Source organism: Setaria viridis, chromosome 7 (assembly GCF_005286985.2).
Source record: "Setaria viridis chromosome 7, Setaria_viridis_v4.0, whole genome shotgun sequence".
Classification (NCBI taxonomy): Eukaryota; Viridiplantae; Streptophyta; class Magnoliopsida; order Poales; family Poaceae; genus Setaria; species Setaria viridis.
The window spans coordinates 32,269,345-32,296,972 of NC_048269.2; the positions used below are offsets into that span (position 1 = coordinate 32,269,345).

At 42.3% G+C, this 27,628-nt stretch overlaps 4 protein-coding genes and 1 non-coding gene across 5 annotated transcripts; 2 read left to right on the forward strand and 3 right to left on the reverse strand.

The window, feature by feature from the left end:
* Positions 1-978: 978 nt before the first annotated feature.
* TRNAR-UCU (transfer RNA arginine (anticodon UCU)) lies at positions 979-1,051 on the reverse strand. Its single transcript has one exon. It is a non-coding gene; the product is annotated as a tRNA-Arg (tRNA).
* A 1,208-nt stretch (positions 1,052-2,259) lies between these two features.
* Positions 2,260-4,497, reverse strand: LOC117864064 (nifU-like protein 1, chloroplastic). Its single transcript, XM_072294920.1, has 4 exons — positions 4,414-4,497; positions 4,258-4,339; positions 3,658-3,971; positions 2,260-2,746 (listed from the first exon to the last, which is right to left on the reverse strand). The coding sequence occupies exons 1-4, from the start codon at positions 4,495-4,497 to the stop codon at positions 2,555-2,557; spliced, it is 672 nt and encodes a 223-aa protein (XP_072151021.1). The 3' UTR covers positions 2,260-2,554.
* A 1,299-nt stretch (positions 4,498-5,796) lies between these two features.
* On the forward strand, positions 5,797-11,421 carry LOC117864063 (transmembrane 9 superfamily member 1). Its single transcript, XM_034748042.2, has 12 exons — positions 5,797-6,055; positions 7,329-7,521; positions 7,642-7,746; positions 7,880-7,897; positions 7,987-8,075; positions 8,158-8,310; positions 8,436-8,570; positions 8,697-8,863; positions 9,736-9,830; positions 10,003-10,376; positions 10,611-10,884; positions 10,984-11,421. The coding sequence occupies exons 1-12, from the start codon at positions 5,933-5,935 to the stop codon at positions 11,049-11,051; spliced, it is 1,794 nt and encodes a 597-aa protein (XP_034603933.1). The 5' UTR covers positions 5,797-5,932; the 3' UTR covers positions 11,052-11,421.
* Positions 11,422-18,286: 6,865 nt separating this feature from the next.
* Positions 18,287-19,565, forward strand: LOC117863197 (myb transcription factor 42). Its single transcript, XM_034746813.2, has 2 exons — positions 18,287-18,807; positions 18,899-19,565. Exons 1-2 carry the CDS (start codon positions 18,545-18,547, stop codon positions 19,227-19,229), a joined length of 594 nt encoding a protein of 197 aa, XP_034602704.1. The 5' UTR covers positions 18,287-18,544; the 3' UTR covers positions 19,230-19,565.
* A 6,548-nt stretch (positions 19,566-26,113) lies between these two features.
* LOC117863022 (myb-related protein 308) lies at positions 26,114-27,457 on the reverse strand. Its single transcript, XM_034746591.2, has 2 exons — positions 26,917-27,457; positions 26,114-26,817 (listed from the first exon to the last, which is right to left on the reverse strand). Exons 1-2 carry the CDS (start codon positions 27,177-27,179, stop codon positions 26,328-26,330), a joined length of 753 nt encoding a protein of 250 aa, XP_034602482.1. The 5' UTR covers positions 27,180-27,457; the 3' UTR covers positions 26,114-26,327.
* Between the last annotated feature and the right edge of the window lie 171 nt (positions 27,458-27,628).

The window sequence follows — 27,628 nt, forward strand, 5'->3', positions numbered from 1 at the left end:
GAGGAATATCTGCTGCGAAGGAGGAATTTAGTACGTCTGTCCAAGTTGTCAAGCGTAGTCTAGTATAGGTTTCAGTTTGGCCTGTCTGTAGCCTGTTTTTCGAGTTATTCTGCCTTACAGTTGAGGCTATGTCAGGTGACCAAAACAAATGCCGTAAAACGTTTATGACCAAGGTACTAAATACATTCGTAACGCCCGCTATAGCGGTAGCGGTACAAGATAGTGGACCTAAGATAGCATGTTTGAACTTAGCAATGCTATTGTCCGCTATTGCGACCGCTATTGCTCACGTGAGGTCGCTATTCACAGTATTTACAGTTCAAGTGACATATGAATATGAATCAAATAGTAGTAATAATGTTTAAAATAGTTATTTAAGTATTGACAAAGAGTTATTGAATGAAAAATGAATTTTTTATTTATTGATATGGGAATTTAATGTTAATATATATCCATAAATCTTAATTATACCTATTTATTTGTGATTATTACCATGAAATGTAATGGCTAACTTTTTATAAGTAAACTTGATGATAATATTTATATATATAAATTGTGACTATTTTTTGAATTCCGCTATTTGAACTTAGCGCCCGCTATAGCACCTACTATCCGCGATCCGCTGCACCGGTACTAATCCACTACCATACCGTCCAATAAACGAACAAATTGCTACGGATTGATTCAGCCGCACATCCTCTCAGATCCCCTCTCTCGCTCCAACTCCGATCGAGAATCTCTCGTTTCTGCAGTACCTAGTCCGACCCTGCAAACAAGCTATTTAAGCCGGTTGAAAGTTTAGTCGGACTTAAAAGTTGAAATAGCTTAAGCAAGTTGAGCCCATAGACTCAAAAATAAGAATTCAGTTACCCATAGTCATATATGAGCTTCCTAGTGACTAGTGAAGACTGAGGAGAGTACTTATAAAAGTAAGAAAAGGTAAAAAAAAAGTGGTATGGGGAAAAAAAATATTCATCGCACGCCTGGTGGGACTCGAACCCACAATCGTCTGATTAGAAGTCAGACGCCTTATCCATTAGGCCACAGGCGCTACTTGTCTTTTGTGCGACCTTTTCCATCAAGGACCTAGGTGCCCGCTTCAAGGTTCCGCCGTCGATCAAGAGAGGCGGAGACCCTACCCCACCGCATCTGGAACAAGAACCGGAGCGAGGCGAGCCACCGATCCTCCGCCGCACCACGTCGCCGGATCCAAAGGAGAGCGGGGGTGAGCAAGATGGAGGCTTCCAAGAAGCTCAGCGCCGGATCGACGGGGAAGAGAAGGCACGGGTCCACGGCGCTGTTCGTGGCGGTGGACTACGCCTTCCTGCTCGCCTTCGCCGGCTTCCTCGCCTACCTCGTCGGGTCCCGGATCCTCCCCTCCGTCGGTCCATCGGCCTAGATCGGCTCCCGTCCTCCGTGGATCTCTTCTTTCTCTGCCGCTCTGTATTTCGTTTGGATTCGATATGAGGCCCATCCCGGGATCTTTCCCGGGCGATGGATCTCGTCTCGTTGTGATGCGGCTCCTGCGATGTAATCCAATCCCATTTTGTTGAGGAGAGAACTAGTGATGTTTCTTGGCAATCGCCATGCTGATGTGAGAAATCTTTGCTTGTTCAGTTGCTACATCTGTTCGTGTACTGAGATTGCTTAGCATAATAGCATTTGAATTGATCCGGCTTCTATGTGCCTGTCTGTCTGATGTCTCCGGCCACTGGGGCCGACTGAAAGTGAATCGATCAGGTTAATCTCATGCTTCGGTTTTTATCTGTGATCTGTGATTCAATACTTGTGATTTGTGAACTTGGTTTCTGTGCTTTTACTTGTCTTCTAAATATCTACCATAACTCATCCTCTCTCTTGCCTAGCACATTAGTTGAGTAATAATCACTGTCGTTCTTACCTGCCTGTACTATAAACCAAAGCTGGATCCAAAATGAGCAACGAGGTTCAGCTGTCATTTCAGCAGTTCTTGGTCGTTATTGATCCAAAACGAGCAACGAGTTATTCACTACTTCATATTTTGCCACATTTTGCTCCAAATTCAAAGGGACCAGTATTTTTTTTCTGAAGGAATGGTATGATGCCAGTTATCCTTTGCCATTACTCTGGAAATACTGTTTCTCCTCCGTCTTACAGTGTTCTTACCATTATTTTTCTGTTCGTGATGTCAAACTAGACTCAAATTTTGAGATGTTTAGCCTACAAATGCTGAAGGGTATGGGTATCTGTTTGCTGAGAGAACTCGTTAGGACACAAAAGCTTAGAGCTCTAGTGCTTCAGAAAACAATAGGTTGAATTCAACCAAAATACACCTGTTCAATTTTCATTGCAAGAGGAAGAGATCAGGTCTTTTTAGCATCTCCACTATGAAAACCCGTACCATACATACAGCACATTGCATCAAAAGTCTCATTTTATCTTCCTGACTGCCAATATGAGGAATACTTCATGAGGCTACTGCCTGACTGCCCGACAGCGACGATCAGTCAGCATATTCCTTGATAGCTGCTGTACTTGTGCTCGTTTAGGAGCTGGCATACAGATACTCACAAGTTTACGACACTACACGGATGCCTGCGACTGATGGGATCTTCTCTCTGAGCTTCTGAGCTAGCGCCACTCGAACAGTCTTCACACCTGCAGCGCGGCCTGTGAGCCGGACTTTAACAATGGGGCCAACAATCTTGATGAACTCAAGCTTGCCACCTCCTGTGCCAGCAAGGTATGGTCTGATTTCAGCTAGTACCTGAAATTTAGTTTAATGGAGGCACCAATACTTTCAGCTATCCCTTTTTAACATTTTTGTCTGTAAGAAGGTGAAAAGGGTAGATCTTTAATGGTGTATGTGGTGTAGATTGATGCCAGGAGGAGACATGGTATAATGTCACAAACAATTATTGGCACTATGGTAATAGAGAAATATCACTTAATCATAAAGAAAAGAAGATGTTTTATCAATTCAGAGTTTCAGACACTCCTATTTCCTGCATAGCAGAACTGACAAATTCCAGTGTTTCATATCTCATACTAATATAAGCTGGACTTGGAGTTCTATTAAGAGCAGGAATAGTTTTGCTCCAGGTATAGAGCGCTTAGACCAACAAAAGGTTACCTGCATTTTTCTCATAAGATAAAAAAATTCAATAGAAACAAGCCAGCAACATAGTTTCAATGTAGAAGGAATGCAAACCCAAAACAGTTCCAATGCTTGAACAATGATGTGATAATAATTGTTCCTAAACTATAGCTTAGCACTAATTTGCACAGAACTGGTGGTAAGAATTGGCAACAATCAGTTATATTTATACAAGACTCTAATTTCAGAGCATATTTATATTTCAGTTTTTACATGTGCGAGGTTGCTAATGCTGCAATATTAGCACATTCTAGACAAAATTTGTAAGGTGGGTCTATATATGCATATTTATTTAGACGTTTTCTTGAGCTAGGCAGGGCATCAAATTTGACAAACGTTCCTGTGGGAAAATATTCAATGCCAAGCAGTCCTGGACCTATCGACCATATATCGATGCCATCACCTGCATGTTTACGCGATCACTGGAGTCACCCTAACTATGTCTATTCCTGCAAATAATCTAACAAGTGTACATGATTCAGAACAATAAAAACAAAATAAGCCTACAAGTTGACAAGTACCTTCTGCACATTAGCTGGACTTAGCTTAAGCCCCATCTCCTTATCCGAAACACGTTCAACTGCACTGATCTCTGGTATGTTCTCTATCAAGCGCCGCTCGATGCCCATCTTCATTGTTGTCACTGAGCTTGGACACGAACCACATGCTCCCTGAAGCTTTAACCTCACCACACTCCCATCAATCTTATGCAAGGCGACGTCGCCTCCATCTGCTATTAGATACGGGCGCACTTTATCCAGAACCGACTCGACATTTCCAACGGTTAGTGGCAATTGTACCACTGTATGCAGGTCGGCAACAGATCGAGCAACTGCTACAAACAGAACAACAGTAGGTGAAGGTTCAGTTGACCTCATATAATGGCAGGGTACTGAATCGGCGCAGAGTTTCAGCTAAATAGATGCAATGCAACGGAAGCACGGAACAACTTTTTGGACGGGAAGCACGGAACTATGAATCTTATTTAAACAATGTATTTATATTCATCAAAATCAAGTAAAAGTTCCTCGTCCCAATGCAGCTATGCGAGCATGTTGAGGGAACATCTGCAGAAAGCTTTGCGATTGGCAACTGCAGCGCCGACGAGAGGGAGGCCTCACCTTGCAGACGCCGGCGGCCAGCGGACATGGCGGCAACCAATCTTGGCGTAGGGCTCCCACGCGGCCACGACGCGACCCTCACCTTCAGAACGGAGAATCTCAGTTAGCATCGTCACATTCCCAAAGAAAGTATGGGGAAACAGAAGGCAAGAGGACGCCATGCCCAACCATGGACGAGGAGGAAGTGGACGGCGCAAACTGCGCCGCGCCCGCGGCGGCGGCGGCCGCCGCCGTCGCCATCTCCGGTGGCCCGGCCCGACTGGAACGGCCCCTCACGCCTGAGGCCTGAGGGTGAAGTATTCCAATCGGCCGGCGTGGGGGTCGAGACGCTCCCAATCGCCGGCCGCCACCGTTGTTCCTCGGTGGTGGCGGGCGGGTGATTTGTATCGTGCCGCTATTCGCGTGCTCGCCGGCTTTCTCTCTCGGGCGCGGCCGGCTCGCCCGGGCGCTCGTTTCGCTGGGCTCTTGCCAAATTTCGCGCGGTTTCACGGCGTCTCGCCACGTCGCGCGCGCTCGTGCCACCTGCTTTCCCCGCTGTCTCTCCGTGTGAGACTCTGTTCTCCGGCAGAGTGGGGGGGTTTTGCATCCGGAAATGAGCTCGCTGTTTTTCTATTTTCCTCACGATGGAATTCGGGACGTTCGATTCCTCACGAATCTTTTCTTTTCGTCAACTAGCGAAATCACACGAATTTAAGAATTCTAGATTTTTCAATCTGAATAGTGTCCAAATGTTTGAACAAATTTGCGGGGAAAAGATCAAGACTAGTTACATAATGCCTTTTCTGTTTGTACACAACTTATGCTCTAGTCCAAAGTATTATGGTTAGGTTGTAGTAGTGGGAGAAAAGATGCCCATGTTACAAGTAGATCTTTGAGCCCGTGTCAAATAATGTGGCACTTTCTTTTGTCGTGCTCCACCTGTCAGGGAGAAAAGAAAAAGGTACGAGGAAAATAGAGTGAGGAGTGAAAGCTGACCTTGCAAGTTCAAACAATGTCAGAAGGGGTGTTCGCTACTGCTCTGGATGCATATTTCATCCATTAAGGTGGCATTAAACATTTATAAGCATATATGACCTAAACAAAACTCAAACTTAACTGAAATCCTTTTGACCAAAACCATACTTCCATGGTTACAATTATTTTCGTGAATTTTTAATATGAAATGGTAGATAGCATGCTGTTATAAAGCTACTAGATATTTTGTAGGGGCAAAACCATAAAACTATACTGTGGTGATCGGTGAAACACAAACCATCACTATTTGGAAAACAATGAAGTTGTCGAAACTCAAAAGTTTGAAGTTATTTGGAAACACATGTTAATGAATGGATGTTCTAGAGTCTGACAGTGTGTCGGTGTCAACGAACGCGAACAGGTTAGGCAGGCAAAAAAAATTACCTGCCATGGGCCTCTCTCTGGGAGTCAACGGTCCACGGATCCCAGAGCAGGGTCATCATAGACCGTCCAAACCGCCGAGGAAAACAACCATCTCCTGGAATCCACGGGCACCCGGCAAAGAAAACGCCCGCAGGCCGGCAGGCAGATCGCGAGGAGGCAGCTGGGCTCGTGAGTCTTGCCGTCTCGCGGGCCAACCCGAACCCCAAGGCTCGCGACCGCGACACTCCCCCGTCTCCTCCTCCCGCTCGCTCCTCCTCAGATCTCGCCGCCGGCGGACATGCTCCCCTCCTCCCGCGCCGCCCGTGGCCGCGGCCTCGGCCTCGGATGCCTCCTGCTCGGCCTCGCCCTCACTCTCGCGTCCCTGCTCGCCCTCGCCGCCGCCTCCGAGGCCGACCACAAGGTACGCTCGCGTCCATCCTTGCCGCCCCGGATCCAAGTCTCTGCTCCGCCCGTGGGTTGGATCGCCGCCGGATCTGGGCCGCCTCTCCGGTCGGATCCCTGCGCTGCTGGGTTGCTGGCGGCGGCGGCGGCTCTCGCCCGGGGCGCTTCTAGTGCGCGGTTTGATTGTTCAGACAGAGGGAGCTGACGAGATGAGAGAGTTGTGTTGGATGGTTGCGGATGTTAAAAGCATGCCGCTCATCTAGAGTATAGGTTTGCTTGAGAAGTAAGGTTCGATGTGGGAGTGCAAATGGGCGTGCTGGGACTTCAGCATGAAAGCTTAATGGTTCATGGGTTTTTGAATTTTCAGTAGATGGTTGCGGTGGTTGATGTTGGTCCGAGTTCTGATGCTTAGAAACATATATAACTTAGTGTCAGTAAGGAGAAATTCTTGTACATTTGGGTCTAGTACAGCTATATCCTGTGGATGTCTGTGTTTTTGTGTTAGAAGGAGAAATGTATAACTTAGCTCACAGAATTCCTATGCCTTTGGTTACAACTAGCAGTGTCGTCATTATTCATGCTCTCTGTCATTGATAATTCACCGATAACATGCTATGTGCTATCCTGAAGCTATGGATACGTTTGGCCAGAATTCTAGATTTTTATGTTTACTCAGCATTTTTCTATGTTCTACCAGAATGCCACAGACTACTACGTGCACTGAGTTTACCTCTCTTTTCTTTTCCTCAATCAGGCTTAATGTTGAGGTATCTTAGATTTTTTTATCACTAAATGAAAAAACTTCCTGGGAATGGTCCATCTTTAGTCGATTCATAAAATTTATTTATGCTAGATATCACGCTGGTGGAAACATCAAAACCAAAATTTGTAAATAGCAGAGAGAATCTTTATTAGTAAGATGTTGCGGTTACTGCTGTCATTCTTGAGTACTTAGGATATATGAAGAAATTGTTTTTATAACTTAGCAAGTCTCAATGATAGCTGCTATCAGGAATAGTTACTAAGAACCCCATGGCTTCTCTGTTTAAATCTGGATAGTATTACATTGTATTATAGATATATCGACCCACCAATCCCTGATAAATAATTCAATACAGAAATTAGAAGCAGAAATCATCCATAGCATCTCACAGAGTTACTTCATGTGACTGCTGTGTTGTATATAAGCTTTAGTATTTTTTTCCTTGCGAAATAAATTATGCTTCCTACATGCAGTACAAATATGTTCCAAACTCTAAAGTTTTCATCCTTTTTGTGCTTCTTTCATGCAGTACAAAGCTGAAGAGCCAGTTAAGCTCTGGGTGAATAAAGTTGGCCCTTACAACAACCCTCAAGAAACTTACAACTATTACAGCCTTCCATTTTGTCAACTATCTGAGAACCCTATACATAAATGGGGTGGCCTTGGAGAGGTCCTGGGTGGAAATGAGCTGATTGATAGTCAGCTTGACATAAAGTTCTTAAGTATGCCGATATTGTTCCCATTTCATCCATGTCTTTATTTACTATATATTAGAAAGTCCATATTCCTGTAAGTACACCTTTTCTGCCTTACTGATTGTATAAGTGTTACCTTTGGTCTAGGAAATGAGGAGAAGGGCTTCATTTGTACACTTGAGCTAGATTCTAAAAAGGTTCAGCAGTTTGCTGATGCTATTGAGAACTCATATTGGTTTGAATTATTCATAGGTATGTGGATCCACTTTTTGATCCATTATGTCCTATTGTGTTATGATGATTTGGGATGTGCTTATTTCTGACACCTTTTTTCATCATTGTCGGTATCAATTGCTTTTGGTTGTTTGCTGCCATATTCTCCTAGACGATCTGCCTCTTTGGGGTAGGCTCTTCTCAACTAAGTATTTTATTCTCTCAGTTTTGTGTCTTTTTTTTTTACCTGACATGATAGTTGTCATCTGTTCCGAACAGGTTTTGTTGGGGAGACTGACAAGAACAGTGAAAACAAGCATTATCTTTACACCCACAAGAACATCCTTGTTAAATACAATGAGAACAGGGTATGCTATCTTGCGTTGATCCAGATTCGAGAACACTAACACATAAATCTGGACGCAACTAAATATGTGAACTTTGTTTTAGATAATTCATGTAAATCTCACCCAAGAGTCTCCTAAGCTTCTTGAAGCTGGTAAGAAGCTGGATATGACATATTCAGTGAAGTGGGTCGCAACAGATGTGTCATTTGCACGTCGTTTTGAAGTGTACCTGGACTATCCTTTCTTTGAACACCAGGTGATACTTTATCTGTAGACAACCAGCAACTTTCTATCCAATCTGTCAATTTGAACACTAGATAGCTGTATCTTCCCTTTTTACTAACTACAATATTCTAATTTATGTTCATATTACTCTTTCAGATTCACTGGTTCTCCATTTTCAACTCCTTTATGATGGTTATTTTCCTAACTGGTTTGGTTTCAATGATATTGATGCGGACTTTGAGAAATGATTATGCTAAATATGCTCGTGAAGACGATGATCTGGAGTCCCTGGTGAGAATCTGAGTTCCGGTGCACATGCTTTCTAACTGTATACTTGATAGCTTGAGAAATTTCTTTTGCTAGCTTTTGCCCACTTCCCACTCAATTATTGCTTAAGTTATCATATTACCTTGGTAGGAGAGAGATGTTAATGATGAATCAGGATGGAAGCTTGTCCATGGTGATGTATTTCGGCCTCCCCGAAGTTTGATGTTTCTTTCTGCACTTGTTGGTATTGGCACCCAGCTGGCAGCTCTTATCCTACTTGTGATTGTGTTGGCCATCGTTGGCATGTTATACATCGGGTACGCTCAACATACACCCCCTTTCCCTTCTCCTTGCATGCACAACTTATAGCTTGAAATATCTGTGTAGCTAAAATGTCATGCTCATATGGGGGAAAACATACAGTGCACTGTGCACAATACATGAAAGTAATGCAGGGATTATATAAAATTTTGTATGGGACGGGCTTTTGTAGGATCAGAACCATTTTAGTTTGTATCCATGATACACACCTCATGCCTGTTGGAAACTTCCCGGGAGCCATGGAACTCTTAACTAAATCGGCTTTTAATCAGTGTGCAAATAGCTGGGTTTAAAGTTGTCTCCGGCTGTTTTGGCTGAATACTGCACCTTTTTCAGCAGTTGAAATAATGCATGCTCCTTTAGTTTACCTATTCGTTTTCTTCTGGATGCACTTGAATTATAAGCAAAAGAGTGTTAAATCCTCCTTTTTTATGTTCTACTCCGTAGAAGTTATTCCCTCCGTCCCAAAAAACAAGTTGTTTTAGGATTGTCCTAGATTATAGAAAAAACTACATTATTTATGGTATGAAATAAGTGCCATTAGATTTATTATGAAATATATTTTTATAATATACCTATTTGATGCCATAAACATTGATACTTTTCTCTATAAATTTGGTCAAAGTTGAGAAAGTTTGACTTAAGACAAACCTAGAATGACTTGTTTTTTGGGATGGAGGGAGTATGTTATTAATATCATGTCGCATTATGTTTTACTTCTCAAAGTGATGGTGGTCTGCCCTTTTGTACATATAAGTGATGAATTATAACCTTAAAGACATACATCTCCTCTTGAAATATTTAAGCAGGTGTGCAATCCTTTCCACAAATTGTCTTTCTCTAACTTCAATTGTATGGTGTTTTTCAGGCGAGGGGCTATCATCACAACCTTCATTGTGTGCTATGCTCTTACATCGTTCATTTCTGGATATGTTAGCGGTGGTCTTTACTCAAGGAATGGTGGTATGGTTCTGCCAATTTCATATTTGTTCTACTGTTTGTTTGCACATTTTTTTTTGCAAATATCTTTTGCTGTCTCATGCTATTCTTCTCTTTCAAAGATTTCAAGCTATCATGTATGGAACCCTGACCTCAATCTATGGCTTATCGAATGCATTTCTTGAATCACTGGCAGGCAAAAACTGGATTAAAGCTATGGTCCTTACAGCATCCCTCTTTCCGTTCCTGTGTTTTTCAATTGGCTTCGCACTGAATACAATTGCTATCTTCTACCGCTCATTAGCAGCAATACCATTCGGCACAATGGTTGTCATGTTTGTACTTTGGGCTTTCATCTCCTTTCCCTTGGTGCTTTTGGGAACTGTCGTTGGTAGGAACTGGAGTGGTGCTCCTAACAACCCCTGCCGAGTAAAGACTATTCCACGGCCTATTCCTGAGAAGAAGTGGTACCTTACACCTTCTGTCATCTCGTTGATGGGTGGACTGCTTCCCTTTGGCAGCATCTTCATTGAGATGTACTTTGTCTTCACGTCATTCTGGAACTACAAGGTAAACAAGGAAGTGTTGATTAATACTTTTGCACTCCTTGATATTCTCCTTTACCGTTATGGTCTACTTTTATACTTTAAGGTGTACATGATTGGTTATTTTTTAATGTTCTCTGCGGATTCTAAATGATGTCCATGCTTCATATTGCATTTTGTGTATGAGCTTGTCTGGAGCCATATTTGCAATTTTTGTTGGACCAACCGCCCGATTGATGCAATTTTGGGTTCTTGGCAGGTGTATTATGTCTATGGTTTCATGTTGCTGGTCTTCGTCATCCTTCTAATAGTCACCATCTGTGTCACTATTGTGGGTACTTATTTCTTGCTGAATGCCGAGAACTATCATTGGCAATGGACTTCGTTTTTCTCTGCAGCATCAACTGCTCTGTACGTGTATCTATACTCCATCTACTACTACCATGTGAAGACAAAGATGTCAGGCTTCTTCCAGACAAGTTTCTACTTTGGCTACACATTGATGTTCTGCCTTGGTCTAGGCATACTTTGCGGTAAGCTCTCTTTTTTAACTGAACAACGTGCCTTTGTTATATACGGGACTGCTTTTAGTTTTTGACTCCTGACTCCTGCTTTTTCCCCCTGTGATTCAGGTGCTATTGGGTATGTAGGGTCAACTCTCTTTGTAAGGAGAATCTACAGAAATATCAAATGTGATTAAATTCCTGCTACTCACTATCATACGCAAGCAAGGCCTCGAAAATGGATCATATGTATTGTCAGTGCGGAAGCAAGGCCTCGAAAATGGATTAATGGTAGATCCTGAATAGGTTTTTGAAACTACAGAGGACATGCTCCCTTTGTTCACTATCATACGCATTTTTTGCTTGCCTGCTTATTCCTGTGGAATCGTCGTCGTAATGTATACCTATGTAGTTGAGGATTAGCCTGAAGCACCGGTTTTTATCCTTTTCTTTTTCTTTTTTTTTTGTATTTTTATTCGGTAGGATGTAATCAGTGAATCTTCATGCGGCGCAAGCACAATTATCGGGAATTCTCCATCCTATGCATCGTGCATCTTCAAGTTTGAACGAGTGACCACGGGCAGCAACTTAGATTATCAACAAATTGCAAGTATACATGTATAACTGTCTCTGTCTGGCCGCACTTTGGAGGGGCCCGAGGCCTATTACACGTATACTCGGTTTGTAGTCGTAGTTCTGGACATCACTTGTGTCACCCAACGCATAAATAACTCTGGAATATGTTGCAATATTTCCTTTTTTTTGTTGAGTGATTATTTGGGTAAAAACACAATTGGAAATTAGGGGCAAGATCACTAAAAAAAACCTAAAAATGACATGGGGAGATGATGGGCCTTGCTGGAGGTACCAGCTCTGGGCCGAGCTGGGTAAACAGGCCTGGTTACATTTTCGTCCTGCTAATTGGTATCTAAAACAGGCTTGGTTACATTTTTATCCTACTAAGGTCCTTTTTAGCTCTGGGCCAAACTGGGAAAACAGGCTTGGGCCGAACAGATCGAGGACAATAAAATTTTCATATATGGGGCTGATCGTGGAGATGTGAGCACAACCGAGGAGAGAGATGCCTGGGAAAGAAAATAGGAAAACATCGGTAAAAGCATATGTCCCTTGGCGGTATGTCATCAGGTAATTATTAAAAATTTCGTCCGACGTAGTCCGTGACAGTAGTGTGCTACAGAAGCATCTTACAGAAATTTTTTTTTTATTTCTTGACCAGTTTAAAAACGCTGTGAACTTTTAATATGTGCACATCTCTTTTCGACCCTGACGTGCCGATGATCTGTGCACGTAATGTGAACACGGCGATTCTGATAGGGTTGGTGGAAAGAAAAAAAAAAACCCGAGACAAGCCAATGATGATGGATCATGGATGAATCCTCCGTGAATTTTCTCATAATTCCTCGCAAAAAAAAAAAATCCGCATAATTCGAATTTCGTCCCAAAGCGGTCAAGCCGAGCTGAAGCACCAGCACTCTAGCAGCTCTGCGAAGGGGTCCAGTCCACCCCTTCACAAGCACAATACGTTGAAACTTGATGAAACACTAGATGTAGGCAGCAGGCTGATGCAAAGATCGACTTTCCCGGCTTGACAAATTCCGAGCCTTCCAATCGAAGAGATGCAAGCATGGCGACGTGTCCAGAAGAATTCAGACAAACCCAGTCCAAGTTTCTTAATTATTAGCTGTTTACTCTCCTGTAGATGCATGGTCAAGACAGGAGACAATAATTAATCATTTGGAAATCTCAAGCCCCGCATGAAATCCAAACATTGCAAGCATGGCGACGCTGGAAAGTTGGCACGTCTGAAAGGCATCGATCTTATGTCACCGTGGTGTCAATATATCCATTTGATTCGGCTATGCCAGTACAAGTTGTAACCTGGATCATTATTCGTTATATCCTTTTATTATTGGTCCAATGCAATGCTGCAAGAAAACACTAGTATACTGGTGTTGAGGTGATGGGATTATCATGTTACTGAGCTACTTGTTGCAAGTAGTACTGTTGTTGTTTGGGTTAAGTTTAGATCGTTCCCTCTGTTGAATATTCAGACTAGCTAGTTTCTGTTGTAGTTTCATATACAAGTTTTATGACAGAACTACGACTATGATTTGACACAGTTTAATTCTCCGAGGAAGGAAACAAGCAAAGAGCAGAGCACTTGTTCCTCATCAACAAAGCAAGCAACACTTCACTCTTGATCAAAAGCTTGGTGCAATGGTGTTCATTGTCAAGTGCTTCCAGCTGCCACGGCAATATATTCTTGGAAACCATCAGTTGAGCAAACTCAAAGCCTTCCGATTGATGAAAAGACAAGCTAAGACGCCATATAACCAGTCAAAGTTTCTAATTTTTTCTACTCTCCCGGATTACGTGATCAAGACCGGGGGTAATATAATAATTTGAAAATCATCTCAAGATCCTTCTGTATGCATCAGAAAGAAGTTTGTACATATACACTGCTGACGAAAAATGTTGTCACCAGTTATCCTTTTCGGTTGGTACCGCATAACTGACCCGTATGGCAACCTCGACGTGTAAAAATCAAAGGCATCATTGGAATGTTTGTTCTTTCACATGCGTGTATCATGGGTCCCATCCTAGTACGTAACATTATCCGAGCAAATGTTAATCTCCGCCCATAATGGACAGAAAGAAATATTAAGTTTGCTATGATTGCTTGGTGCAAAGAGCGAAAAGACTCCAACAAAAACCTTACAAAGCATTTGATCCGAATATTGAAATAAATAGGGCGTACGGGATAAACTAAGCTGGAGAGCAATGCAAAACCACATGAACTGCTCAACTCTTTCTCGAAGACCGCGCGAGCCGGAGCCCCTCCAGCATATCACTCTCGGGCATGCGCTTCATGCATGTCGTGATGTCCTTGTAGAGAAGGCTGCTGACTGCTGACCGCCATGTCCGATCCAGACACGGAGTAGGTGAAGCCGTAAGCGCTGAGCAAGTACGCCTGCGTGTCGTCACCATCTCGTACAAAAGTCTACCTGCATGCATGCATGCATGCATGTACGCGAGCTCCACGGCGGCACGACGCATGCCATGCAAAGGCACACAATGTGCTTGCAGTGCAGGCGTCGAGCAGCTAGCAGCTTTCTTCATTCTTCTGTTTCGAATCCGAATGTGCCATCTTATATTGTTATGTGTATGTCAGGTGCATGAAGGTTAATTTAGGAAAATAACCAGCATATACATGGACAAAAAATAAAAAACGAGCACACCAAAGTATCAACATTAGCAAGTCATCATGTGTATTACGTTTTGAAAGGAGCTAGAAAATTAACATTTATCTTATCAAAGTTAAAATTTAAAATGAAACTGGAAACAGATGGGAAGCTCGAGCCCCTAAGTAGGAAGAGACACCAAGCAATATAGTGTACTTAAATTTATCCTAAGTCAAACTGTTCTAAGAGTCTGTTTGGATACCTATGCTAAACTTTAGTAGCTAAAAGTTGCTAAGGGCCTGTTTTCTTCCACTTTGCTAAACTTTAGATGCTAAAGTTTAGCAACTTTAAGCTGCTAAACTGCAAAACACTCTTGCTAAAACTTGCTAAAGTTGAGTTGCTAAAGTTTAGCACTTTAGCAAGTTTTTGGTTGCTAAAACTTGCTAAAAGGTGGGCTGGACAACATATACCCCTCATTTATTGCTTGTCTCCCCCTCCTGCGCACCTTTAATAAGGGTAGATAGGTCTTTTTACAGCTCATTAAATGCCTTTTAGCAAGAGTATCCAAACAGCTTTGCTAAAGTTTAGCAACTAAAGTTTAGCAACTTTTAGCAACTAAAGTTTAGCAAGGTGGAAGAAAACAAGCCCTAATTGTAGTTGCTAAACTTTAGCCATGGCTGTTTGGATCCATGAGCTAAACAACATTTAATGAGGTGGAGAAAGACATATTTGCTCCTAATCATTGCTACCCCTCCCTTCTCTCCCTCCTCCTAGGCTGCTTCACTCCCGCTAGAAGTCCTAGGCGCTTGGCGCCATCTTGCTCCTGGCACCATTTTCTTCCTCCTAAGGCTAAACTTTAGCAATCATATTTTAGCAAGGGTGTTTGGCAAATTTATTGCTAAAAGTTGCTAAACTTTAGCTGTTAAAGTTTAGCAAGGATACACCCCTAAGTTTCGTTGAAACTCCATCAACCGGTGTCGGGTTGTCGCCTTGTCGGAACCCTGTTTACTCTCCCTGGAACCTGGATTACGTGGTCAAGGCCCTGCATGCACGGGACGGACAGAGAGGGGCTACAAATACTATATGCATGCATGCCAAAGTACAAGATGTAACCTGTAATATTCAATGTATTACTCAAATCACTCCGATGCAACGATGCAAATTTAAAAAAGACACTAATCACTACAAGAATATACTACTTTTTCCCAACAATTTTTTTACAAATGGCCAACAGTTTTTAAGTACATTTGAATAATTACCTACCATAACTGTGGGAAATGAGTTTGTGGGGATTACATTGTGCGTGATTTGATAAAACTGTTGGGAAAGAGGCAAATTACACTAGAAAAAAACTATCGGTCGTCATTCAAGGAAAAACAGTAGGAAGCATAAAAACTGCTGGTAATGATTGCATATGAGTATTCGGTGGAAAAATGGTAGCTAGTAATAAGAGTACGTACGTGCAGTCATAGAAACATGCAGCTGATGTCACCGGGACGTACCTACCGCGATCTTTGTTGGATTTTTAGCCGGCGTGCTCGGATGCAGTATAGTCGTAGTAGGTACGGTGGCGACTGGCCGCGCGCGTCATCATCGACAAACACCACCATTACCTACCTTCCTACCTCGCTCGCTCTCATGCACCCAGTAGCTAGTTCCTTTCCTTTAAGCTGTAAGGCCATGGTGCTTGCAATAGATGAGCAGAGATCGAACACATACGACGACTGCATTGTCACAACTGCCACTAATAAAACGAGAAGGAGGAAAAAAAAACACATATGACGACTGCATGCGTTGTCACAACTTGGATCTGCTAGTCTGCTACGAGATCTTCTCTCATCTGACAAGAACATAGTTGCTGTTTTTTCTGTCTCGATAAGCAATGTCTGGCTACCAAATCAACGCTGATTATTGCTTCTAGTTTTGAATGATTATCTTTGCTACTCCCTCCGTCCCAAATTACTATTCGTTTTGACTTCCTAGATATACAATAAGTCTGGATATATACATAGCAAAAGCTATATATATAGAATAGGTCAAAACGAATTGTAATTTGGGACGGACCGTAGAGCTGCTTGGTAGACATCCAACAAAGCAACTTTAATTTGCCGGGTATGTACGTGAAAGCACACATCCTAGAGCAGCTTTTGAGTCACATGCTGACGATTTAGCAAAAAAATAAATCTGTTGGTCAGTACTGGATAAGGAATGAGTTGAAATGGTCTTTGGCTAGATTTGCCAAGCTGATCATCTAGACTATATTAGGTATCTATGTAATTAAGCACGAGGTAGTATAGCTGGGGGGGGGGGGGGGGGGGGGGGTGTTGGTAGGCCTTCTAGAACACCCAACAATGTTGTCTCGATCAGGGCCAGGGGGACCACGCATGCAACCGTGCAAGTGCCATGCATTATTCCCTGTTAGTTAGGTCGGTCTTGGTATGCTTTCGCGTTAGGTACGTGATCGATCGATGTACGTGTATGAATGTTGGGCACTTGTTGTACGTTTGGCCTTGAATAGAATTTTGAATGGTAACCTATTGCAAAGAGTGTTTGTATATAGGCGCTACACTGACAAGTGCGCTAGCACACTGATGTGATGGTCAGGTAGAATTCCTCCTTGCAAATGCCAGGCACGTGTACTCCATCGATATGCCATAGCTTCGTTCGTTGTCCAGAGATGTTAAATTAAAGCCTTCTAATTGACGAAATGCATGCTAGCTGGCGCTGTCCGGAAAATTAAACGGTACTAGTATTCAGTTGAGTCGTCAAAGCTTCCAAACTAGCTAGCTAGTACTGTTCTACACGTACACCCGGATCACGTAAGTGAGAAATAAAGTAACATGTTCTGAATGGAAGATCATCCTACTGAATATGTCGTCGTCGACACTTGTATATGCACAATAATCTTGACTGCAACAGGCCATGCATGCAGAATGCCCTCATTCAGTCTAGGGTAGTGCAATGCAGTAACAACTACTGAATAATGGTCCATGCTGTTTTGTTTGCTTGTACAGTGTGGCTCTTGCTGGTCTCTGCAGCAGGCCGGGTTTGACGTACGGCTGCCACTCACATTTGTGTGGTAACTGTACCGATGCATGGATAGGAGTACGTTTTCAATGTAGTTTTAGGAAAGGAACAACGATATGTCGACATGCCAACTCCGGCTGCCAATGTTTCTCGGCTTTTCGTCCCTAAACGGCTGCTCCAATTCGGCAAGTCTCTGCTCTCTTTCCTTTTCTGCATATACAAATGCCTTTGGAAAGGTAAAGGAGAAGGGTAGGTAAAGGGCTACCATGCAACCGAACACCCTGCTGGTAAACAAATCCTAAAAATAAAGTTGCTGAACAATATACTATCTGGGAGTGTGAATTCCAATGCCATGGAATCTTCTCCTGTCTGCGACAGATACATGACCATATGCTGAGAAAAGTAGAAGCGAGTAGTAAACAACAAGGGACTTCGACAACAACAACAAAAAAAATTGAATGTTTAAAGTGAAGGGTAGTTAGTTGACCAACCAAAGAATTTCAATTCTTAATTCGCCCTCTTCTCCTTTATTTCTGGTTTCATGCATGCCTGTTTCATTTCCTTCTAACGATATAAACTAAAGGAAGCGATTGAGACATGCTTGAGACAGCTTCTAGAATCTTTGAAAAAGGAGTCATATATATAGTGATGACACAAAAATTAATGTGGTCTCGGTTAAAACTAGGGGAAAAGGAAGCACTTTAGAGATCAAATGCATATTGGACATTGCCAAACTCGTGGGCACATCAGCACAAGCTCCATAGTCCAGATATTTAATGTTGTGTAGGGAACCACTGCATCCTTTTTGTTGTTTTATTATTACTACGGCAAAATTCTTCCTTTTGTTTAATTTGTGCCTATTATACAGCAAAATTAAGACTCCAAATCTTAAAAGATTCACTGTGGTAACCCAAACAGAAATGGTTGGCCTAACATGTCGCAACTTTGTTGTATAAAAAAGTATAAAGTGAAATTGTTAGAAGAGAAACAAAATAATGAAGAAAATAATGTTCTACTGTGTTAGATAATCAAAACATGCTAGCAGTATGCTAGCGCTAACTGACAGCGTGAACCCAAAACATATACGATAAAATGGAGGTACTAATTAAATAATTAAAAAGAAACAAAAATAATCACAAAAGAGCTTGGACAGCAGTAGGACAAAGACAGGCACCTACCTACCACACTCATCCCTGCTAGGGCTTGGCAACTACTCGCTTCTCTCTCTCTCTCTGTCCTCATACCTACCCGGTCAAATGTCTTGAGTGATCCCGGTCAGTGTGCCTCTCTCTGTCTCATCATATAATCACACGCTCTCTTCTGTAGCTCTCCTCTCTCCACATCCCTGCACCAAGAACCAAATACCACTCACCACAGATAGTCACCACTGCGGCGTTGTTGGTGTAGCTACCTGGTCTGTTTATCTTGATTCTTGAGAGAGAACTAGAGAAGCATCAGGCATGGGGAGGTCGCCGTGCTGCGAGAAGGCGCACACGAACAAGGGCGCCTGGACCAAGGAGGAGGACCAGCGCCTCGTCGCCTACATCAAGGCCCACGGCGAAGGTTGCTGGAGGTCGCTCCCAAAGGCGGCGGGGCTGCTGCGCTGCGGCAAGAGCTGCCGGTTGCGGTGGATCAACTACCTGCGCCCCGACCTCAAGCGCGGCAACTTCACCGAGGAAGAAGACGACCTCATCATCAAGCTCCACCAGATCCTCGGAAACAAGTACGTACGTTATTAATTACAAAGATTAGAGCTTTCTGTTTTTATTGGGTCTTTCTTATTGATTCTTACGGTGTTGAAACAAATGAAACAGGTGGTCTCTGATCGCCGGGCGGCTGCCGGGTCGGACGGACAACGAGATCAAGAACTACTGGAACACGCACATCAAGCGCAAGCTCCTCGCCCGCGGCATCGACCCGCAGACGCACCAGCCGCTCAGTGGCGCCGCCGCCAACGCGCCAAGCAGCCGTCTCCAGGATCAACTGGCGGCGGCGCGCTCCAGCTGCTCGCCGCAGACGAGCGGAGCGGGCCACAGCAGCGATGAAGACAGCGCGTCCGTGCCGTACCTCGGCGGCATCGATCTCAACCTGTCCTTAAGCCCTCCCAGCCAACCGTCCTCGCCGGTCGCCGCCGTTGCCAACTAGCACCTATAGGCATAGTAGGCAAGAAGCGGCACGATAAGATGAGAGCCTGAGGCACTCCTAGTCTCCTAGACGGAGAGGATTTGCCTGTTCTTGAGTCTCCAGGTTTCAACAAGCTAGGGGTGCACCTGCTGCGGCGGCCAAGAATCGAGAGAGAGAGAGAGAGAGAGAGAGAGAGAGAGAGAGAGAGAGAGCGAGAGAGAGAGACAAGATGGCTTATAATTTGAACACGAGGAATCCTGTCTACTGTTCTCTTAATTTTTGTAAAAAATATTTGTGACATGACGGCTCATCTTTGTGTAAACATCTTCACCAAAATCTATGCTTCTTCTTTCTTCCCTTTTGATGCATGCTAGCTGCTCAGTTGTGCAGCAGTACTGTATCTGCCTTTGGCGCGGTTGATTGCGTCCTTGGCCTCTTTCATCCCTTTTTCCTTCTTTTCGGCTAGTGCAGTGTGACGTTCTTTTGTTCATATATACATCGATTCCGGACACTTCTGATGCAGCCTCTTCTTGGTTCATGATACTGGCAAAACTCTCATCTTAATCTTACAATTACTAATTAAAAACTTTATAATAATTCTAATAAGACATGCTATAAAAATATAGATTTAAAAAATTCTCATAAAAATCAGAAATATCGGATTATTAATTTGGTGGTCTCTAATCATCTAACTATAGGAACTATTATGCTTTTTAAAAAATACTCACCCTTGCCATTGCAAAAATAGTCGATAGTAACTACCCACCTTTATCAATATGAAAAGTAACCTAAAGGAACCCCTAATTTCATCAAAATTACCCACCTACACAAATATGCCACTCGGTTTACAATTTCAATGCAATGCTTGGTTGTTTGTGTAACTAACTAGAACACGCATTGGAGAAAATACACATTCTATGTTGGAAAAACGTAAAAGGGTTCATGTTTGACCGGAAGTCTTGAAGAGAGACAAAAGGTTGACTTTTCTATCCATTGCTCGATCATGCCAAAACTAGCAAAATAATACTCCAAAATAAAGAAGCAATGGTCCTCTAGACTCGTTGATTCCTCTGGAGGATTAATACTTATTCTGGCTTAAATGTTGAGTAAATCGTTGAGGACTAGTAGAAAGAAAAAGCCCCGACGCTCTTGTGTGTTCACAAGAGAATTAGGAAGAGTGTTAGATCTCCTCCAACAAGACCATGTCAGCTAGCTCTTAGATAGTCCATGTCATTATTAATTGTCCTATGTGGTGGAGAGATGAAGAGGAGAGAAAGAAGAGCTACTTTATTCAAGAGATAGTCTCACAAACACTTCTCAATTTTTGGCAGCCAAGTCATTTATCTTCTCTAATCATCTTTCTTTGTTTTGGGATGCACATTAGTTTTGAGTAGTGTGCTTATTAAGAGCTAACAACTGTTGGAGGAGGTCTTATACCTGTTTTGGAATTTCTCTAGCCACTACCGGGGATTCCACTTTCAGTACCGGTTCCAAACTCCCATTTAGTACCGGTTGTACAACCGGTATTGCTATGTCGGTACTAGGAGGATTCCACTTTCAGTACCGGTTCCAAACTCCCCTTTAGTACCGGTTGTATAACCGGTATTGCTATGTCGGTACTAGGAGGGGGGCTTTACCCTTTATTACCGGGTTAAATAACCAGTACTAACGAGATCCATTTAGTACATTGCGCGAAAAACAAAACCTCGCGTCGTGCACGGTTCGTGGGATTCGAACCCACGACCTCAAGCCTCACGCTAGCCTTCCTTGTCATCCCACCTACGCAGTGCATGTGATGGATGTAGATATGATTTCCTTTTGAAGTAATCTGTGGAGGACCTTTAGTACTGGGTCATAACACCACCCGTACTAAAAGTTCCCCTTTAGTACCGGGTGGTGTTATGAACCGGTACTAAAAGTTCTAAAAGGTTTAGTACCAGGTCGTAACACCACCTGGTACTAAAGGGGACCTTTAGTACATAGTACCAGATGGTGTTACGACCCAGTAATAATAAAAGACCTCCGGGGGTCCTAAATTTGGATCAAAATTTGACATGTTTTAAGGGAGTGGACGAAAGATCATTTTTCTAGTAGTGACCTGATATATAGTCTCATAATAATCGTCCTCATTTGCCTTTTATTGCTCCTGAGGACAATAATTCCTATATATAGGATATAGCTACTTGAGACAATGAAACCCAAGTACTTTGCATATGTCCTATCGCTAGAGAAAGCAAAGATTGGCATACCTCTCACACTGTTCGAAGTTCTGAGAAATTAGAGTAGAAATTAATCTGAATAATAATGGACACCTTTTGAGCTGCTACCTCTGTCCTCTGGTACGCAAAATCCAAGTATGTTCCATAAAAAGAAAAAAAACTACGTACTAAAGCTATCTATACTTGAGAACGAAGCAGAGGCATGGTAAAGAAGGTAAAATGATTTGGGAAAATATATTCGATATACCTGCTGGCACTTTTTTCTACCATTTTCTAACCAAAAGGACATCTATCCAGTATTTTAGAAAGTAGTCTATTTTTTTCATATTTCCACAATTTAAATATAGTTATTTTAATGTAGGTTGAAAAAGTAACAAAGCTAAAATTTCCCCACCAAATCTAGACCTTACCACTAAACATAATTTGTTTTTTTTTGTGTGCAGCAACCATTTGCAGTAAGGACAATCCTTGCTTTGTTAGATTTTCCCTACCGCCTGATTACCTATTGCGCTGAAAATATCTTTTTGTTGTGTAGATGCTGAGGCAAAAAGAAAAGAACTTATAACGTAGTAGTATGGATAAATCACTTATTTGAGTTATATAGCAGCAAATAAATCTGAAATTTTTTATACTCTTTTACATTGGTTTAAAAGTACCCACCGGTACTTGTTGGTACTTTTGTCTATGATTTTTGTTCAAAATCTGATCTGAAAAAATAATTAAAAAAATTAAATTTAAGGAATTTTTTTGGTATTTGGTCCCACCGATTTGGTAGTCCTTGGTACTTCTCATTAGGTACTTCAAGATACTTTTATTGTTTCCAACGTTAGATTTCTCGGAATGGATGGCTCTTAATTTTTCCGACTACAGTTTCTCTAGAACATATATACTTATAAGTTAATAGAATGAACCATCTGAGACCATGATAGGACTCTGTAACAATGTAGATTTCCGTCTCATGATGTCGTCATATTATACATACTCTTTTCTAGTGGAAATGTTAGATAAATCCTCCCACATACATGAGTGCTTGATCAGTAAACAGAAATTCGATGGCGATTGCAATGGTTGGTTTCCATTTGGCGGTGGTAGTTGGTGTTTGGTAGCACAATGACACCACTCAGGCACCTATGAACAACCACTAGCTAGCTCCTTTGCATGAGCAGCCCCTACATTCCTTTTTCTTAAAAATCTCTACTGCCTTTCAGTAGGTTGGGGCAAAAAACTTGGTCACTCTTGAGAAAGTGCTCGATGTCTGTGGGCCTCCACCTTCTAGAAGCTAAGCTGACCCCACCCAGTGACTTCCCTACCAATGGTAAAATGGACTTACGAACTGTCCTTATCTGACTGTGACTGGGTACATCAGATGCTAATGGGTGCAGTCAGCCTTGTGTCAAATTGCCTAAAGTTTTTTCAAGAGTATATCGTCTCCTGTGCTTAGGTGGGAAAGGTGAAAGTGATATAATGAGTTGGACATTGACAAAGCTTAGTGAAAACTCCAATTTCTTTCACTGACAGCATATCATATAAGGCCCGCACTTCATGCTAAAGTGTGCTGGAGATAGTACGGTAATTCCATGTGCCATAGCTATATTTTGAGGCATAAAAGTAGTGCTTGAATGTGTGATATATACAACCATAAAGCTTTATTTTGACTGCATGGTCCTACCTCAAAATCCTTGCTCACCTTTTTGCTGATCAAACAGAAGAGATTTGCTGATAATGCTCCATCAGGATTGTGGAATTAATTCTTATTTTTCAAGGTTGCTTCAGAGGACCTGAGACTTAGTAAACTTGATTAACATACAAATTAAAATGGCGTAAGATCTATGATAGATGATAAAGGCATTCGTTACATGTGCAACCTCACTTTTCTCTAGACTTGAGATCATGGCCAGTACGTTTAGTTGATCAACTGCACAATAAAAAGATGAAGAATCTCCTGGCATGTTACATCAGATATGGAGGGTGCACTAAGCCCGCCACTAACCCTTCTAGAAGCTGGGGTAGCTAGCCAGGGTTGGTTGATGAGGTACGTACAAGAAAAAGCTCAGGCAGATATTAATTTGTCATGGCATCACAAGTGTTCACCTCACTGAAAAATGGAGTGTACCTGTTGAACCGATATTTTAACCAATTAACCACCAAGCCACTTCACTTTGCGCTTGAGCACTACCATATAGTTCATTTGCCACATATGATATGATAGGGATCAATGGAAGATTCTCTTGGTTTTTTTAAATCGCTGCACCACATCAGTGAATATTGGATTTGATCGCTCAGCAGTGTCATATGTTTAGGTTGCATTTCAGGGTATTAGTCACAGAGAATATATTAGAACATGGTAAACATTGTTGGATTTTCGTTTACTCTTTCCTGATTCCTGAAGCACTGGCAGAGTCTATAAAGGCACATGTGACGTTACCTCATCAAATGACATATTTTTGAGCTGTTAAACTACTGGCTAAACTTCGCTTATTCGTTACTACTGTAGTCTGGATCTACAAGGAGGCAAAGTTAGGATCCTCTGAACTAACTGAACTATTGAGGTTCTGTGTTCCAGATGAGCCATGCAAAGCTATACATGCATGAGCGCAGTACTGTATGTTTAAAGCTTGTAAAATTACCTAATCGATCTACTCACCAGCTGAGCTTGACGCAGAAAGCATACGGCTTATTATCTCTGACTAGAGCATGTTTAGATTGCTCAGAGTTAGCGCTTGCTAGAGTTAATTAATTTCATTTGCTCCCTCTAGTAAAAAAAATAAGTGTGTTTGAGTTGCGAGGAAATAAGTCAACCACCATGTTAACTTAATTTGATTGGAGATTACTTATTTACATGTGTTGGTTATCAATATTTAAAAATAAGATTAGTATACTTTTCTTTGAAAAGTATTTTTTAATGGTATTTTATACTTTACAGATATATTAAAACAGAAAATAGTAATCAAATTGTGTTTTGGAGATTGTATCAAAGACCAAATGACATTTGACCGCAGGAGTAGTAGCTTGCCTTTTCCCATCAACTTCCATTCTTCCATAGCAGCACATGGCAGCTTGACAAGTGTGCAGATTTAAGAGAAATTTATGCTAACAATATTTGCTTTCCCTCTCGTCACAGGACTTATGGAAAAGTAATTGAATTTCATTTTCACAAGTAAACTATACATAACCTACATAGGAATACTTTTCCAAAACATGGCCTAGATTGAAAGCATAAGGTTAGTCTCATAAAACTTCACTGACTTAGGTGTTTATTAGTCTTTCATAGTTTTATATGAAGTTTCAATATGTGAATTAATGTGTTTATTGTATTGTAGTCATTCTATATGGATATGCATGTGTGGAAACTGGATAGACATGAGCTATATATTCTTCTTTTGTGTTTTCTGATGGACATTCCACAATGCTTAACACGTCAGGATTGACTCCGTTATAGGTCCATACTGATCTGGATGAGATCGACTATAAGTTAATATCCTCCTTCGCAAAATTTTGAATCTGTTCTACAACATGTGTTATGAAGTTACCAAATTTTCGTGTCGCTAGCTGAATCCAATTTTAGCATGTAGGTTTCAAAGTTGTGGCATGGCAAGCAAATACATACCAATGTAATTTATTAGAATGAAGTCCGATAGGATACATTTGCTATAATGATGTAACATCTGTGAAAAAAAGCTATTTGGACATTTGTCTCATAGACTCATACTCATTCCCGCCATTGAATAAAGACATCACAACTTCTCTTAAATTGTTCAGTCAGGAAATTCATCAAACATGACATGTTTGCATATAGGGGAATTTTTAGGATTGAAAATAAATACCAATTATTTTTTTGAGAAATCCTCATTTTACAAACAGGTTAGGATCTGACACGTAGAAGCAGTACACATGCTCTGTGGTTTTGATGCTTCAAGATTTTTTTTCCTTTTGAAGGTGATGCCCTAAGTTATTTCTCGAAGCACCAAGGAGCTAACTTGCTTCCTCTTTACCTAGTTCTCATGTTAGTTTTTAGTAGCAACATATATGCTCGTAGCCACTGCCACTAACCTATAGTGCAACAAGTTAGCATCTATAGTATTTATAAATATGCATAGAAGTTGTGTCTCTTAATGAAGAAGATAGCTAGCCTTTCTCGCTCTCTTTGATCTCCGCTAGGACACTTGTGATGTGGTAGGTAAGAGAGAGCTAATGAATTGGCCACCATATTTTAAATAGTACCCCCTCTATTTGAAATTACAAGGTATATTTTCATTAAAAAAATAAATTTTAAGGAATGTTTCACTTAATTAGGACAAGGCTTTAATATTTCTAATACTTACTCCATTAATACATAGTTTTTGTACAAAAAATTGATCTTACTAAATTCGTACTGAAAAAACTTGTGATTATGATTCTTATCATGCTAATAGAGTAATCGCTGGTCAAAACTTTATTCTAATGATATAAAATATACTTTGTAATTTCAAACGATGGAGTATTTCCTTGGGGAAAAACACAAAAATGCCACGAGTTAAGAGAAAACATTTCAAATACTAGAATATATTTGTATGGCATCAATATTTTGTGGTTACGTATGCCTAAGTGTTTGTTTTTTTTAACCTTTTTCCCTTCCCATGGACATCGATCGATTCAGAAGACTATGCTGCAGAAGCATCTGGGGTTCAAGGAATGGACAAAAGAGCGTTGCACTAAACAAAGAGAAGAAAAAGGTAGCAATATCAGTATGCATCAAAAGTCAGGAAAGAACATCAAAGTAGCACATATTTTAGTGAAGAACAAGCACAAAAGATAAGCCAGCAAAGATGCTTAACTAGAAAAATTAACTACAAGCATCAAAAGATGCTTACTACTCTCAGCGGCAGTCGTGAATCGTGACTCGTGAGTACTCACTACGACACTACTGACCACCATGGCCGCAGGTGCACCCCTCGCCTCCTTGCAGACCCAGGCGATTCAAGCACAAACATATCTTCTTCCCGTCTGAGTAGCTCCTACTGGATGCATCCACTGCCGTCGCGCTGCTTGTGGCTTCTGTTTCTTGCTTCCTCGCCGGCGGTGACGACGTAGATGGCAAGGACGGTTGTTGGCTGGGCTGGCTTATGCACAGGTTGAGGTCGATACTGCAGCGGAACGGCACGGACGCGCCGCTCTCTTCGTCGCTGCTGTTGCTGGCGCCGCTGGTCTCCGGTGAGCAGCTGGAGCGCGCCGCCGGTTGGTCCTCGGGACGGCTGCTTGGTGCGGCAGCAGCGGCGGCGGTGACACTGAGCGGACGGTGCGTCTTCGGGTCGATGCCGCGGGCGAGGAGCTTGCGCTTGATGTGCGTGTTCCAGTAATTTTTGATCTCATTGTCAGTCCGGCCCGGCAGCCGCCCGGCGATCTGAGACCACCTGTTGGATTGTTTCACACCACCGTAAGAATCAAAAAAGACCCAAATAAAACAGAAATCTAATTCAACTCTAATCTTTGTAGTAATTAACATAGATTACTTGTTTCCGAGGATCTGGTGGAGCTTGATGATGAGGTCGTCTTCTTCCTCGGTGAAGTTGCCGCGCTTGAGGTCGGGGCGCAGGTAGTTGATCCACCGCAACCGGCAGCTCTTGCCGCAGCGCAGCAGCCCCGCCGCCTTTGGGAGCGACCTCCAGCAACCTTCGCCGTGGGCCTTGATGTAGGCGACGAGGCGCTGGTCCTCCTCCTTGGTCCAGGCGCCCTTGTTCGTGTGCGCCTTCTCGCAGCACGGCGACCTCCCCATGCCTGATGCTTCTTGGCAACACCGAGCGATAGAGCTGATCAACTGAAGGTGTCTGGTGGTGATGACTGATGACTGATGAGCGTGGCGAGACAGAGAGGGAGAGGGAGGTGGTTTATGTGAGGATGAGAGAGAAAGAGAGCCTAGTGTCTACTGAACCTGCCTGATCGCTCCGAGACATTTGACCGAGAGGCCCTAGGGATGGATTTGCACACTTTTCTGCGAAATTCTGCTCTGGTTTTTTAGATACTGGAAAAAATATTCCGCATCATATAGACACACTCAAAGTTTAACCCAATTCAAAAAAAAAGACCATCCATGAGACGCAACGAACTACGCATAGCTCTTGACTTCAGAAATTGGCTTGGCTCGACTAACCATTCCATATGGTCATCAATGTGCTCTGGTGTATCATTCTACAGTCACAGATGCAATGCTGTCTTGGACATTAG

Coding starts and splice junctions, on each gene's coding strand:
- LOC117864064 (XM_072294920.1), bottom strand. CDS start 4,497: ATGGCGACGGCGGCGGCCGCCGCCGCCGCGGGCGCGGCGCAGTTTGCG. Junction 4,340..4,413: donor CGTCCATGGTTGGGCATGGC/GTCCTCTTGCCT, acceptor TCCGTTCTGAAG/GTGAGGGTCGCGTCGTGGCC. Junction 3,972..4,257: donor TGGCCGCCGGCGTCTGCAAG/GTGAGGCCTCCC, acceptor TTCTGTTTGTAG/CAGTTGCTCGATCTGTTGCC.
- LOC117863022 (XM_034746591.2), bottom strand. CDS start 27,179: ATGGGGAGGTCGCCGTGCTGCGAGAAGGCGCACACGAACAAGGGCGCC. Junction 26,818..26,916: donor CACCAGATCCTCGGAAACAA/GTAATCTATGTT, acceptor ACAATCCAACAG/GTGGTCTCAGATCGCCGGGC.
- LOC117863197 (XM_034746813.2), top strand. CDS start 18,545: ATGGGGAGGTCGCCGTGCTGCGAGAAGGCGCACACGAACAAGGGCGCC. Junction 18,808..18,898: donor CACCAGATCCTCGGAAACAA/GTACGTACGTTA, acceptor CAAATGAAACAG/GTGGTCTCTGATCGCCGGGC.
- LOC117864063 (XM_034748042.2), top strand. CDS start 5,933: ATGCTCCCCTCCTCCCGCGCCGCCCGTGGCCGCGGCCTCGGCCTCGGA. Junction 8,864..9,735: donor GTTGGCATGTTATACATCGG/GTACGCTCAACA, acceptor GGTGTTTTTCAG/GCGAGGGGCTATCATCACAA. Junction 10,885..10,983: donor TGGTCTAGGCATACTTTGCG/GTAAGCTCTCTT, acceptor CCTGTGATTCAG/GTGCTATTGGGTATGTAGGG.